Here is a 15573-nt window from a genome sequence, read left to right as displayed (position 1 = left end):
TGGCTTTGGGCTAAAGTACCCCATTGGGTAGATGTAGCTCTCTCTATTTTTGACAACATTCGTGTGGGAGAAGGAGAAAACCGAGAGATTTTGGGTTGAAACTATAATCGATATATTTAATTTTGGGTAAAGTAAACTCAAAAATTTGGTAAAAATATTTCTCCGTGTATGTTTGATCTTTCCAAAGCCATGCTATTGTGTAGAAGTTGTTGAAAAAATTACTGAGGTCTGGCAGTTTGAGTGAGCCAAGAATTGTCAAAAATCGAGGGGTCCTCAAAAACTGTTTCAATCATAACTACCAAGGGGTCCATCAATTTGACCAACCGAATGCAGTTTCTTTACTTACTTGACAGGAGCTAGCAACATTGTTAGAAAAATCCTTAATATTCTCAAAGAATGTTGCAAGCAAACCGGCTTGGTTTACATGATTTTGCGCTAAAAATTAAATCATATATAATGCTTTTCAAATGACCGAGCCGTAGCGTCATTCATGTGCATTATTTTTGACAGAATATTCAGCATATAATCGTATAAACCGAGCATTCTCGTTTCACTTTCAAGATGCAAGATAGCATTCAATATTGGCTAATGTTGGATGCATGATCTTGAAATGTTTCAGTGAATGCAATGAGGCAGTTTACATTATCCATAATTGAATATTCAGTTATAACTCGTTATACATGTCAATCATAAAAGATTACGTATTTAAATTTATGTACTATTTGCTGTGTGTATACTGATCCCAAGAATAACTAGTTTTTGGCATAAATGATTTCCTTTACTTCTCAGAAATATAGTGTCTTCTAGGAAGTATAAACGATTTTCCTGAACAATGTTGCTACCGAACACAGCGTTTTAAAAACACTTGTCAAAAACTACTTTCAGGAGGTCGTTCATAAAATGCTTTCACATTTTGGAAATGTGGTTACACAGCAAAACAATCTAAAATTTACATGACACGTGAACTTTTTATGATAATCATGTAAAACGAGTTATAGGGAAAGTGTACCAGTTATGGCCATAGTGGTTCCCTATTTGGTCATATGTGAAATTTTGATAGCTTTCACATTTTAAATGTTTTTGAATGTTCTAACATCAAGATAAATCTTAAATCTAACTACTACAACACACAAAAATTTTCAAAATTTGAAGACATTGAAATAATTACGTATGGCGAAATAGGGAACCACTATGTCCATAACTGGTACACTTACCCTAATTGTATATAACGACTGAAACATAATATGTTCTTGCATCCCTCATTCGTCAATATTGTATGCTTTTTTGCATCTTGAATGTGAAATTGCAAACAAGAATGCTCGGTATACATGGATGAATGGATCGACGGCCCGGTAATTTAATGTGCATTAGGGCGTCTGTACCAGTGATAGAGGCAATTGTAACGGATTGTGGAATAGAACATCGCCAGAAAATAACGGAAGCTTGTCATCAGTGTTGTAAGCAATCACGGTAGTCGACACGTTTTCGCTGATATGCGGCAGCACTTCCCTTAAACATGCACAACACGAGTGATCAAACGAATGTCGAAAAGAAAAATGTCAATTGAATGCCACTGACTACGATAGCTTCGCTAGGGAACATTACGGTTTTGTTTGTTTCTGTTCTGCTTTCACTGGGTGTGTTACATTCGACATAACAGGCAAGATCAAACTATTCGTGTGGTTTATGATCCAATGTCTGAATTCTATGCAAAACTTATGATTTATGCAAATGTCATCGTATCAGACGATACTCAATTGACACTTTTTTGTGTTTGTCGACGTTCATTCTAAAGCTCGTGCTGTGACTGCTGACCATGGCAACGAAACGAACGTCGCGCAAAATGTTGAATGTTTACAGCACTGCTCGTCTTTCATATCTGAATACGTCATTCGATAGCTTTTCTATTCTATTTCACGAAGAAATAATCTTAGAATGATAAAATCATTTAATCGTTTAAAAAAGGAAATCTCCATTACTGGAACATGTTCCAGTAATAGTGGTTTTTGCTAACTGCTGTTCCTATAATAGTTGTTTGCATTGATTTCCCATTGAAACTCACTATTATATGAACGCTCCACTATTATTGATACAAAGGAGCAAAAAAGTTAAAGTTTTTGATTGTTTTCTACTATTTCCTTACTAATTTCCAAGATTTCTTATACACATTCATATCATTTTAACGAAAGCTATGTAAGAAAAATACACATAAAAATTGCCTAAAAAACGCTAGAAACAGCACTACAACTATTATTGGGACCACCCTATTTTTGATTGATTTTTTCAGCGTAGAATCATGAAAAGCGAGCGGTTTCGCTTGCAATATTCTTTGATTGAAGACGTTTCTTATTCAATGTTTAGGATTTTGTTAGCAATATTGGATATAATAGTTGTGTTTGTTTGATTTATCATATGATAACACATCACAAATGGCTTTACATGATTGGAGCTAAAAATACGTGACGGATTTTTTTTGTCTGTAGGTTTACTCTAGGTATCTTTGATAAAGTATTTGAATTCGTCATTCCAAAAGCATGAGCCGCATAAAGCAAAAAAAAAAATACCGTCAATACATGCACTATATTTATAGAAAATTTTTGTCCGAAAACACCATTTCAAAAAAATGTGAGTTCCAAATGTGCTACAGAATTAAGATCACATTTTCGACCAATCGAAATACTGTGCGATTGTGGGATTGGCATTATCGTTTTTAATGGTTTGGTGGTTGACTTTTGTGCCCATTGTTCATGCATGTCTTTTTTTCTGTGTTTGATTTTAGTCCGATTCCGGGGGACCGCTTTTCTACACCGATCCCCACAACCGCTTAGTGTACGAGGTTGGCATTGTGAGCTATGGGTTCGCCTGTGCAACGTCAAATCCCAGTGTTAACACCAGAATGACTGATTTTTTAGACTGGATTACGGCCAACAGTCCCTATACATTCTACTGTTTCCAGTAGGACGCGAAATTCGGTAAAAAGCTGTTGGCGCTGTTGCGTTGCTGGAGCTAAAAAAATAAGGAAAGGCAGCGCGCAAAAAAGGTCAACCGTGGATGATTTTGGGTCATATTTTTCCCGAAGCAGTAGTCCGAGGATTACCACGTGAGCCGGGTGCCGAGCGAGATTGTATGAATTATGAACGAACAACGTAGAAATAAAATATTGGCTGCTAAATCTGTGTGGTTTATCAACTCTATTTGTCAGCGGTTGTGCGATGTGTTTTACGCATTTTTATCTATTGTGACGGCAAACAAACTAGATTAAGAGTGATGGATCTTTTGCTTAAATTAAACTTTCATGATGATACTCTAGCTCGAGGTCAGTAAAACTAGCTCTGATAAATTTATTTACGAAACTATTCAATTTAATACTAATTTTTGCGCTGTTAGGAATTTGACTCAAGGTGTTAGGTATATGAGACAGATTGAACACAGTGTTTGGCATTTAAATCAATATGTTGTTCCATACTCTCACTTAAAAATTAAATTAAACAAGTTTAAATTAACATTTTTATCGACACACCTAACAGCTTACAGTTAGATTTTGCGAAGAAATTAAAGTTTTCGCAAATATCAGCTAATTTATGCCTATCAGATGCATCTGAAGTCAGTATTGGCTTTATGTATTTAAAATATGAGTCAAAACGGTATGTCAAAAATTATTTTAATCGGCACACTTCGAGAGTTCCATTGATTTCTACTTTAATTGAAATACCGTTATCCATTGGTGGTATATCCGAGAAGCGGTGTAATACGGCTCGAAGTTCAGGTTACGCTATCTAATGATATCGTTTCTTCACAATTAGGAAGTGCTGATAGCAACTCATTTCAGGGGGTATCCTGGTAGAGGCGTAAATCGTGTGCATGTAGAAAATTTATGACTCTCTGACGCCCATCCTAAGCGTTCCCAGAAGATTCGAAGCCCAGCACGTAGTGGAAAAAGGCGTGAGACAAACAAAAGGCAACTTTACACTCAACAACAAGGAAGTTCGCATGCAATGCCTAGTGATGACCCAAATTTGGCTAACCGTTGTTGCTGAAAGGCCTTTCTTTTTAATGGTATGTTAAATAAATTCACAATAGATGGGAGCTGGATGGCCCTGCGCTTCTGGGTATTTCATTTTTCCAACGGACAACAAGGAATGGGTTACTTGTGTGACCGTTTTTCGTCGGTGGTTGGGAATAAATATTAAACTCAGCTGCCGCTGACATTACCGACGACAACAATGATCAGGGAACCAATGAATTGGCGGGAAATTTCGTGATGCGGAAGCCAAGAGAATTCGCTGGTGGATGTACGGTGGTTTGGACTTTGGAGGCTATTTACGATGCCCAAGCGATTTTCTTTACCAACATGGTTCTGTGGTGGGAGACCGAGGATTGTTCCTTGTTGAATTGACACAGTGGAACAATGGAAGCGAATGAGGTTTGAATAATGAGATGATGAGTATTTGTTATTACTAAAGGCACAAAGAAGTTTTGAATGATATTTGTAAGTTACGTTGGACTGTAATTAGAAAGAATTCATATTGCACTGAAAAATAGCTTTCTTTTGAAAACTTGATTTAACTCTTGGATAACATTGATATCATGGGCATAGTCATAATAAGCGTAACTTGATCTATTCGATCGCTAAATTCCCTAACCTTGATGAATGCTTAGCTCAATTTTATTTTTTTGATGAGGGGTGGCAGGTTGTGGGTACAACTTTTTGTTGTTGACATTTTAAAGAAGTTTTCGAAGAAATTCTTGAAAACGTTTTAGTTTCCTGGCATACAGGTATCTGGACTATTCCTTGCAGAAATTTCTCGGGGAATCCTTGCTTTAAAATGTCAACAACAAAAAGTTGCAGAAAACCAACACCCCCTAGAAAATTAAAACTTTTCAGCTTAGTGATAATAAATATTTGAGCTGTTTAGTGGAATACCTAAAACCCGCGATTCTCAACAGGGTTCTGCGGGACCCCGATCATCTGAAAAAGCCTGCTGAAACTACTACCTTACAGCGAGTGGTTTTTCTGTGTGTAGCAAGATTGAGAAACAGTGGCTCCAGTTTTTATCAACCTTGGTACACACAGAAAACGACTCGATGTAAGGTAGTCGTTTCAGCGTGATTTTCAGTGGGTGGGGGGTCCGTGGATCCTCTGTTTAGAATCGCGGCACAATTTTGAAGTTTGTACCTATGACTGATATGCGTATTTTGACCACAACTGGTGTCGTGTACTAGACTCGACTTGAAAAATCCATCATATTCACACGTTTTATAGGTTTAGTCATAATCCCCTTCCCTCTTTTGGTAAGTGTTGCTGCATTTTGCTTAATTTACCATGACATTCAACCTACAGACATGGCATCTCATTTTATTGCGATTAATTCATGATTTTGCGAATAGTGTTACCAGCTATGAAATACGTTGTTTCACTTCGTACGACCTTCCTGCCCGTCAGTGGATTACAACTAAATTATTACAGAGTTTGTTTACTTAGACAGGATGTTTTTTGTAATGTGCTGTATGTACTGTAATTTTGGCTGATGGGAAGTTAAAAAAACAAAAAATTATAACAAAATTTCCTCTAAATTAAACAAAATATGTTATAATTTAAACAAAAATATAACTCATTATGTTATAAGATAAACAAAGATTTAACTCATTGTGTTATCATTCAGAACTGATTTATAACAAAATTTATTATTTTCCTATCATGCAATAAAACTGACCATGTACAAGCAACCTCTCTCAGATACTTTGTTTCGACTTGTGTTATAGTTATGATTATAATTAAAACAAATTTCGAAGAGCCTTTGTTATTATAACTGATTTTGTTTCAATTGTGTAAAAACTCCCTCAACCAACTCAGAGGGCTTCTAACAAAAATAAAACAAAATTAGTTATTTGTAACTAATTTTGACATAATTTTTGTCATAGTATGGATTGTTCATTGAAACAGTAGTTAATCTGAATTTCGGTCATAAAAAATGGTCGTAAAACGAGCCGTCGTGCAAATAACGTACGTAAAAAGAGTTTAAAGTGTATCCCAAAATCCTGCAATAAAAGCCAATTTTCTGGTGGACTAAAATCCCACTGTCCTAATTGTTCATGGCATACCACGTACAACAATGTTCGCTGACTGGTGCTACCAGATTGATAACGCAATAAAAACTTACAGTAAACAACACATTTGCACTCCGCGTACGCTCCCACTGTACACGGTGTCTTTAGTATCGTTGTTAACGAAAACAATACCATCAAATCTGCACCAATCATTCAAAAGGTTGGATATACTAGCATCTTCTCCGTGAGTTTGAAAAACGTTTCATCGAGGGATGAGAGTTATACTAATTTGAAGATTTTAAATAATCTTCAGGTCTATATTCACCATTCGACAGATGTGATATCTCAGCACCATCTTTGTGAAATTGTACAGTCATCTCTTCTTAACACTTCAGTCGTCGCGCTGTTGTATTTTGTACAACAGTGGTGAAAAAACCTCGCTTTTCGATCACAACATCAGCGTGGTGGTTCTGACGCTGGTCAACCACGCGACGACTGGAAGGTTAATTGATATTCCGTAGCTGGATAACGAGTTAGAGAATCATAGTGAAAGTTGGTTTTCATCTCGATACTGCATTTGCACTGGTTTTGTGTTCGTATCGAGTCTTTCCTAACTCGATGGTCCCTTCAATATCGAATTATGGAGAATTGACTATGTAATCATATTTTAATTCAATCGACGAAAATTTTTGTCTACAAGATTGACAGTTGGAAAATCGAAATCTCATCTGAGTGAATTTTCTGAAAATATGAAAACATTTTATCAAAGGAAAGCCAAACTACAGAGATTAAATGTTTAAGAACAACTTCTGAAGTTTTTTAGTTAACGCATTTTTGATAACACATTTTTATTATAATATTTCATATATGCAACCTAGCATCGCTAGTTGCTGTACAGTCTGTTCAAAATTTGGCGAGAAATTAGACCGTTCAAAATTTGGCGATTTACCCTATGTTTTAGAAATGAATCTCTTAATATACCATTAAAACAGATAGGTTTGAGTTTTGCATAAACAGAAAGTTAAATGAAATTTTGAACCTTTTTTTATTGTAAGGTTGTAGAACAGAACACGAGCAAATGATAAATGAAGAATAAGTAAAAACCTATGGAAATTTAAATCATGCTATGTTCTGCAGCTGTCATCCATATATTCTCAATAAAATCACAAATAAAATGTTTGGATGGGTTACTTTGTCTTCCACGTCTGAAAACAATTCGGATATTTTATAATTCCAATAAAATCAACGATGTGTTGCCATAAATGAGCCCACATGTCTAAACGAAATTTCACAAAGATCAGTACGATTTGCACAAAATCAAGCTTTTCTGGGCCTTTGCTCCTTTGTTTTTTCTGCCAAGTAAATGACACATTAAGATAATACGCAATATGAAGCCTCATCTAAATGTGACATGACATTTTTGAAAATGAAGCACAAATCAGCACAGAATAGATTTTTCAGCGTGTGTGAAAATTACAAACAAAGGTGTTGATCTAGATGAGTTTGATTTGGTGTATTTTTTAAATAGAGCATGCATTTATTTGTATTGGGAGATCTCTCAGTACAGAACAGAACATAATACCGGAGTGTTCGACACTGAATAAGTCTGTAAGTCGCAGACGAAATAGGCCTATCTGACAAGATAAGCAACATATTAGAGTTTAAAGGTATTTGCTCGCCTTACTAGTGATTTTAGCACATATTCTTTTTTTTTTTTGCGAAAGTGAAGTGTTAAAGTTCAATTAGTGGTTTTCCACTATTCCAAGAGCTTCACTACATAAAAGTATTTTTGACTCGATAGAAAATCATAAAATTTGCAAAATTGATAGGCGTTTCCGTTGTTTCTGTTGCGGTCATGAAAAAATCTTAGAAATAAGATAGACCACCAATAACTAGAGGAATCAATTAAACAGGTACTTCAAATGCATCTCCAAGCAATACCACAGCCAAGCTGTAAAGTAAGGTGTTGAAAAAGAAAATATGTACAAGCATTTCAATATATGCATTTTTTCTGATAGCCAAGCAGCGCTCGCTGCATTGAAAGCATACGCATGTACTTCAAAGTTGGTCTGGGAATGTACTCTCTTACTTCAAAATTGTCAGTCAACAATACTATAGTTCTTTACTGGGTGCCTAGGCATCAGGGAATAGAAGGAAATGAAAAACAGATGAACTGGCAAGAGTTGGATCATCTGAATATTTACAAGGGCCAGAGCCTTTCTGAGGAGTCTCACCATGCTCCATTAGAATGGAACTCAGGAACTGGAAAGAAAGCCATGTAAATACCAATTGGAATAAAACTGTTGAAGCCCGAAAATCTAAAAAGTTCATTATACCCAATAAATCAAATACACAAAGACTTTTCGCCCTATCAAAAATAATTTGTGTGCATACACATGACTAATTACAGGACATTCTTTAGTTAAATATCATTTACGACTAATCAAGAGGATTGAAGATGATATTTTCGCTTTTGTAGTGAGGATACAGAAACCTCTGAACACCTTCTGTGTAACTGCGTTGCACTTTTTGCTGTGAGATTAAAGTATCTAGATCAAGGGTTTCTACAGCCCTATGATGTCTTTAGCTCCATTAAAAGTAGTTCGGTTTATACGACATATTATTCCCCATTTGAAAATCCGAAATCATGAGTTGAGATAATATCATAGTAATCAATCACTAAATATGGTTATTACATTAAAATAGGGTGGTGGTATCATATAGGTCAAACAGGGTGGGGCAAAAGTTCGACCTTAGTGGTAAAATCCAAGTTTCCAATTAAATAGCAGTTGAAACAAAATAAATACATGCAGTGAATGTTCAACATATTGGCTATCATTTTGCTGAACAAACTTGTGTCAAAATATTTACCAATTTTAGTTGTAACAGTTTCAAACTTGATTGACTTAAACGAACTTTTGCCCCACCGGTGGGGCAAGAGTTCGAATCTAGTGTGGGGCAAAAATTCGCTGGCTAAAACACAAATATCGATTCTTTATAACAAACAATGGTCGCAGTGATATACACCCAACACAGGGTGGGGCAAAAGTTCGACCTTAGTGGTATAATCCATGTTCTATTAAAGCAATAGCAGTTGAAACAAAATAAATACCATGCAGTGAATGTTCAACAATTGGCTATCGTTTGGGTGAACAAACTTGTGTCAAATATTTACCCCATTTTTAGTTGTAACGTTCCAAAATTGATTGACTTAAAAGAAACTTTGCCCCACCGTGAGGCAAGAGTCGGCAATATTCTCGTTGAAAAACAACAAGTACTATAACTTTTCCATATCTCAATCGATGTTTATGATACTTGGAGTTAAAGTCTCTTACTTGAATAGGATTTGAACCCACGATGCGTTTCACGTTTTCACTCTCTATATCTCTGAGGATTGATAATCCGGAAACGGTATTAGATTTATCGGAACCCGTTGGTTTGACCACAATTTAACTGAACACTTTTAGTTTGTACCCCGCTAAATTGTTCAGATTAAAAATGGTTCAAACTCTTAATTAAAAGTAATTAAAAGCACATAGAGCAAGTAAAGTGAATGTTCGGCTTGTGGAACGGAAACCCAGAATCAAAACAAAACAGCCAAAGGGTAACCATAAGCACAATTTCTGTTTTCGTAGGGTGACTAGAAGTTCAAATTAAAAATGAACCCCGATGGTGTTTGTATGAGTACAATCAAATTAACCGGGGGTGCATGTAATCATTTACTTCTGAAAATTCAAAACATTTCTGATAGGAATAACAAATGCTATTGTTATGGCGAGAGTCTCATGTTTTGAGATTCCAGATGTGCAGCAACAATAGCATCTCCCTTTTGTAGATTTCTTGAATGATAGAATTTGCGGATTATAATTTTTAGTTGAAAATATAGCAGTTCACGGACATCTTTAGATTAAAATTTTTTTTTCCTCAAAAAACTTGGAAATCGACCTGTCCAAGCACGACACAAATTTAAGCGAACTATTTTTAAGAATATTGATGTAAAGTTGTTTGAATACAACAAATTTCCGATAATCCACTATTATCATCTTAAAAAATAAATTTGAAAGCTTTTGTTAATTATATTCTATGAAAGTATTCGATGTGTTTTAGGGTTTGTATTGGGTACCTCTCATAAAGAACACTCATTGTTGCAACTTCAGAGTACAAATGAAAGTAGCATTTTCTCATGACTGCCATATAATGATTTACGTTTTACTCACTGACAAATAGTTGTGATGCGTATTCTCATTAATTCGAATTCAAAAGAGTTCCTATGCACTTGATCAACTGATTCTAATATAATTTCTTGCCGTTTTCAAGCATTTGATATGGTTTGATGCACAAGTCGAAAATTTGAAAAATATCACAAATTGTTCAAAAACTAAAGTCAAAATGGATCCGCAGAAAAAAGGATAACATTTTTTTTTTAAATCTCCAAGCATCGCAAATAATATTGAATTGTGCGCTGTGTTCATAAACATCGTAAGAATGCCAGAACCATACCTAAAAACTGTTTTCAGAATGGGCGAGTTGAGTCGCGTCGCAAGTCTCACTGGGCGCGATCCGGTTTGTGCGGCAGTGACAATACAATTTTTTATCCAAGGAAACATTGACATGGTTTCAAAAACATATTGTTTCTCAAAGGAAACATTCAGATCTAACATTTTTCAAACAAGTACTGATTAATATAATTAACTACACAAAGTACTTTGCGTTTTAAGGTCGGAAACATGTAAATAATACTTTGAGTAAGTTATTTTTTGTTGATTTTTAGTAGCTTCAAAGTCTTGTTTCAAACATTTTAATTCTATTGTACTTATCTATCGATTGCAGTGATAAATTTGCATGAAGATTCATTTTAAATAGATCTATATTTTCATATATTCTAAAGTTGGTTTTCTGTTTTGAGGAAATTCACTACCGTAATCCGGGGGCAAATGATCACTTGGGTGAATTTGATCAAGTCGGTAGGAATAGCATTTCCTTCAAGGGATGCTTAATTCTTCTATGCATCACAGACATTCAATGTTTTCTAGTTTATATATGGTCGGCGTTAAGTCAGAGGGACCAAGTGACATTTTTGATATTACGCAGAAAAACGGGTTTAAAGTCTACACGCTCTGTAATTTTTGAACTTGTTAAATTTTGGTTCATATTTTCTACACGCCTTTATGTTACTTCCAACAGTATAATGTGAAGTGATATCATGAAAATCATAATTAAACCTCTAATAGGACGATTTTTGAGTGACTATGTGTACTTGTCCACTCTGACTGAACATTTTCTGGAAATAACAATCATTTAATGCTTGCATGGTCAAATTGGGTACATATCCTAAGATAAACAGATTATCAGGACCCTCCGACACCAGTATCGTAAATCTTAAATAATCGATATAGTAAGTACAAAATCAGTGGCATAACGATAGCTTGAAAATTAAGGTTTCGCAGAGTCAGGGCATTGAAGACCAGAAATATTCAAATATGCGTTCAGTCAGAGCGGACCAAGTGAAAATTTGAGTACCGACCAAAATTTGCTGGCTCGATAAGCGGTCCTAGACATGCCATACATACACCATAGAACACCGTAAACTTCTATCGGACTCTGAAATTGACTCAAAAAAATGCAGTAATCAATCATGTTATTACTTTTCAAACACTTGGTCCGCTCTGTCTGCACAGAATTTGTTGCAATTTCTGACCAACCATCCAAATATGGTAAATGATCAAAAATCACATTCAAATGCATGGAATTAAGTAATATTCATAAATTTCTATTGATGGATGAAGTAGAAGAATGATTCGATGTCAGAATATCAGCAAATCTCCTGAAATGTTTTTCATTTCCTCACATTCTCAGCGCGCTGATGATTTTCGCTGTTTTGGTAATAAGCACTTGGTCCATTCTGACTGCACACTTTTATCGGTTTTTGTTGATCATCCAAAGTAAATTTACTACATATCTCTCGCAGTTTACAACATTCTTCAAATCTGATCAAAGTGTAACGGAGGTAAGGTAATTTCGCATCTAATGAGAGAATAATCCAATTTTCCCAAGTTTTGTACTTGGTCCACTCTGACTTAACGGCGACCATATGTCTAACGATGACTTTAAACTATTTTATTTTATTATGGTCAGTTTTGCATAGAAATATTCACAGTTTTTGAAGGTGTGGCAATACGTATAGCATTACAAGAATAGTTTTTGCTCATTAAACCATTTATTGTTGAATAACGTGCTTATTTCAAGAGAAATTGCATGCATTTAGGCGTTTTATGTATGGTTCACAATCTTCAGATTACTACAATTTTCAATTCCCTCGATGGATTTTTTTTCGAATTCGTAGAGAAGATGCTAGGTTAATATATCTCTCGAATGGTGGGTGCAGGATTGATTATCATTTTTTAGTTAACACGGTCTTAGACACACCGTGCTGAAGCTATAGAGCATTCAGTGCAATGGCGCAGCAGTGGCACAAGACGTTTGTTCTAAAGCTAGTGCACACGACCAAAAACACAAACGAACCCAACCCAGGCCATGTTACGCTCACTTCGTTCTTATCACCAGAACGGGTATTCTACCGTGCTGTTGGGTGGTGATGGTCGTTCACTGGTTGACTCGGTTCCCGGTTGGTGTCGGTCTCTTGTGGGCCGGCAGTGTGAAAGGAATCGCAAATGAATGCCAACAATTAATTATTTTTAAAAGCACTTTTAACACAGCAAATGCTTTTTATTTCCGTTGTCGTGTTTTATTTCTTGTGTTTTTTTATTTTCGTTTCTCGGCTGTGTAGAATGTGCATTTTTATTACACTTTCTCGCAGAAGTCGTACCCGGTGTTGGTTTCGATCCAGCTGAGATAGGAAGCGACCCGGGCACTCACGCTGGGGTACTTGGAAGCGCACGTGATGCCATAATTGATGACGCCGATGGCGTAGACGGTTCCGCCGGATGGGTCAGTGTAAAGCAATGGACCACCGGAATCATATTGGCAACTGTCCTTTCCGGGAGTATAAGTACAGATTTGGCTGTCTTGAACCGAATTCATACCCACAGTTGACTGCGACAGGTTGTAGATTCATTACTTGGAGGCTTGCCTTCTGAAGCTCTGTTGCCTGAGGACCACCAAAGTCCAACGTTCCCCATCCGAGGGCTTCTAGGTAGACGTTGTTGAATGTCGCTCCAGCGTAGATGTATGGGAGGCAAGCTCGACTGACTCCAGCATCGAAGATGATTTCATCCACCGTCCGAACTAAGGCAATGTCATTAGTCTTAGTACTGGCGCTGTACTGACCGTGAACAGTGAAGGTTGAAATCCTCATCAGTTTGGCATAAGGAGTATCTGAGCCGGAATTCATGTTCTGATCTCCTACTAGCAGTGCACTGTTGGTGATCGATCTTCCAACGATACAGTGCGCAGCCGTTAGACCATGCCGATTGGTAACTGTTGATCAGAAAACAATTTTTGACTCAATTCTCAAATGGAAACCATTAAGCTTACTTACTGACTGTAGCTCCACACACAAGTGACTTGGATGATAAGTCGATAATAGCAGACATCATTGGAAACTCATTTGCTTGAGTGCGTTGCCCTCCCACTATCAGTGGCTACGTGGAAAATTAGATTATTGAACTACGAGCTCAAATCTCACAATAATTCAAAAACTCACCGTCTTTCGACTACCACAGTTGCACTTTACCGGAATGGCAGTGATTTGACATCGGAAGCGTCCACCCCCATTCATGGATTGAGACGTCTGAAGTGCTACCACCAGTTTATTTCCATTTGAAGCGACGTCGAACGGAGTCGATCCACAGTAAATTTGAGATCCACTTAGGGTGGAATCTCCGGTCAAAGACACTAACAGCTTGTCGTAGTAGCACCCGTAGGTCGCAGGCAGATACATATCATAGCACTGAGCATAGAGATAGTGTCCTCGGTGGAGCCTGAATCGTGAACCGGCAGTTCGTTCCAGGGGCGTAGAAGTTACTCCACTTGGGTGATTGGATGTAGCCCACTGAGTACTGCTGTAACTGTATGTGTAATCACAAACCGGCGTAATTTTGCCCATGCCCCAAATCAAATAACACCAAAAAACCAATCAACTTTAAAAGCCACCACATTTTTTTGACCATCAACCAGATAGTTCAGTTACTAATTTCGATTGGCAAACCGCTTCTTATCGAATTTAAATGATAAACCTATTGCGAATATTGATGGACAGTTGTTCAAACAGTACGCTCCAAGATAGCTTATTTTCAGCGGTATTTACTGCTCTCCAGACTCAGTCACGGTGTATAATGCGATCCGTTGATCTGACGGAGAGATGGATATCTTTGCTTATGTACAAGTGCTTGGTGGAGGACATTGGACTGATTGTTTGAGGACCTTGTTTTCGAATTATGCTGCAGATAAGTTGCATTACGGATCTTCACAATATTGCGCTGTTCAGTACAGAGAATCGCCACTATAGCATTTTTGTGTTTGAAAGACGCCTGTTTTTATTTAGCGCTATAAACCTTCCTTACTGTTCATATGAAGATAATGTAGATGATACAGAAAAACTGTTTGTTTACACATATCTTAGGTGTTATCTGCGTAAAAAACATTTATATCAGTATATTTGGCCAATGTGGAAATATGGACAGGTGCCACGTATCTTTTGAGTATCCAGTGATAGACTTGAAGTCGAGTCTATGACTGATATGCTAAGGAAGCATCCATTTATTACATAACGCTAAAATTGGAAAGTTTTGGCCACCTCCCTTCCTTCGTAAAGCTTTTTGTTTGAAAAGTTTTAATATTTTGTGTAGATCGTAAAGCTTAAGCCTACCCTCTCCCTTCCAGCATTACGTAATTTGTTAACGACGCCTGAATATGTTGGCTGGTACAAACCTACATCTCGATATTTCTCCCTATGTTGATGATATCATCGGTTTCTCCAATCTGCATTCTATTTCTTGAATTGCATTCTATTTCTTGGATTGAAAAATTTCATGATTATCAGCTTTGTCTGATCAAACAAATTCGAGAACCTTTCATATTGGAGCTTTGTCTTCTATAAAATCGGAATGCCTCCTAACAGAAGCGTGGAAAACTTCCGTTCAAAAGTTTAAAATGCTTCTTTGAGAACTTAGAAAAAAAAATATATTAGCGAGCCAGAAAAGCTTCAATCGAAAAACTTGGATAGCTTCCATCCATAGATAGGCTTGAGAAGCATCCATCGAGAAGCATTGAAAGCATTTGTTAAGAAGCATGGAAAGGACATCCTACATCGAGAATATATCGGAAAGTAATTAGCGGCATTCTCAACTGCTCCAGAAAAGTTGGGTTGATATTACCAGCCTGCTGTGTACCGTTTGACTCAAATTCTGAACAGGCAAGGCCATTTGGTTGACATGTGTCGGTGAAATATGTCATCGAATCAACAGGAAATGACAGTCAATTGCAACTCAAGTTTTATGTGTTCAAATCAATTTAATACTCTGAAAATTGTAATGATTCTCTAGTCCGAAGCCAGGAAAAATCATC

At 36.7% G+C, this 15573-nt stretch overlaps 1 protein-coding gene across 1 annotated transcript; it reads right to left on the bottom strand.

Annotated features, from left to right (window-relative positions):
• Nucleotides 1-12737: 12737 nt before the first annotated feature.
• Nucleotides 12738-14113, bottom strand: LOC110680808 (venom serine protease-like). Its single transcript, XM_021856583.1, has 4 exons — nucleotides 13712-14113; nucleotides 13547-13649; nucleotides 13118-13485; nucleotides 12738-13086 (listed from the first exon to the last, which is right to left on the bottom strand). The coding sequence occupies exons 1-4, from the start codon at nucleotides 14111-14113 to the stop codon at nucleotides 12850-12852; spliced, it is 1110 nt and encodes a 369-aa protein (XP_021712275.1). The 3' UTR covers nucleotides 12738-12849.
• Between the last annotated feature and the right edge of the window lie 1460 nt (nucleotides 14114-15573).

This window comes from Aedes aegypti, unplaced genomic scaffold, assembly GCF_002204515.2.
Source record: "Aedes aegypti strain LVP_AGWG unplaced genomic scaffold, AaegL5.0 Primary Assembly AGWG_AaegL5_hic_scaff_186_PBJ_arrow, whole genome shotgun sequence".
NCBI classification, from domain to species: domain Eukaryota; kingdom Metazoa; phylum Arthropoda; class Insecta; order Diptera; family Culicidae; genus Aedes; species Aedes aegypti.
Note: the sequence above shows the minus strand (reverse complement) of the source record. Positions and strands in the feature narration are given on the sequence as shown.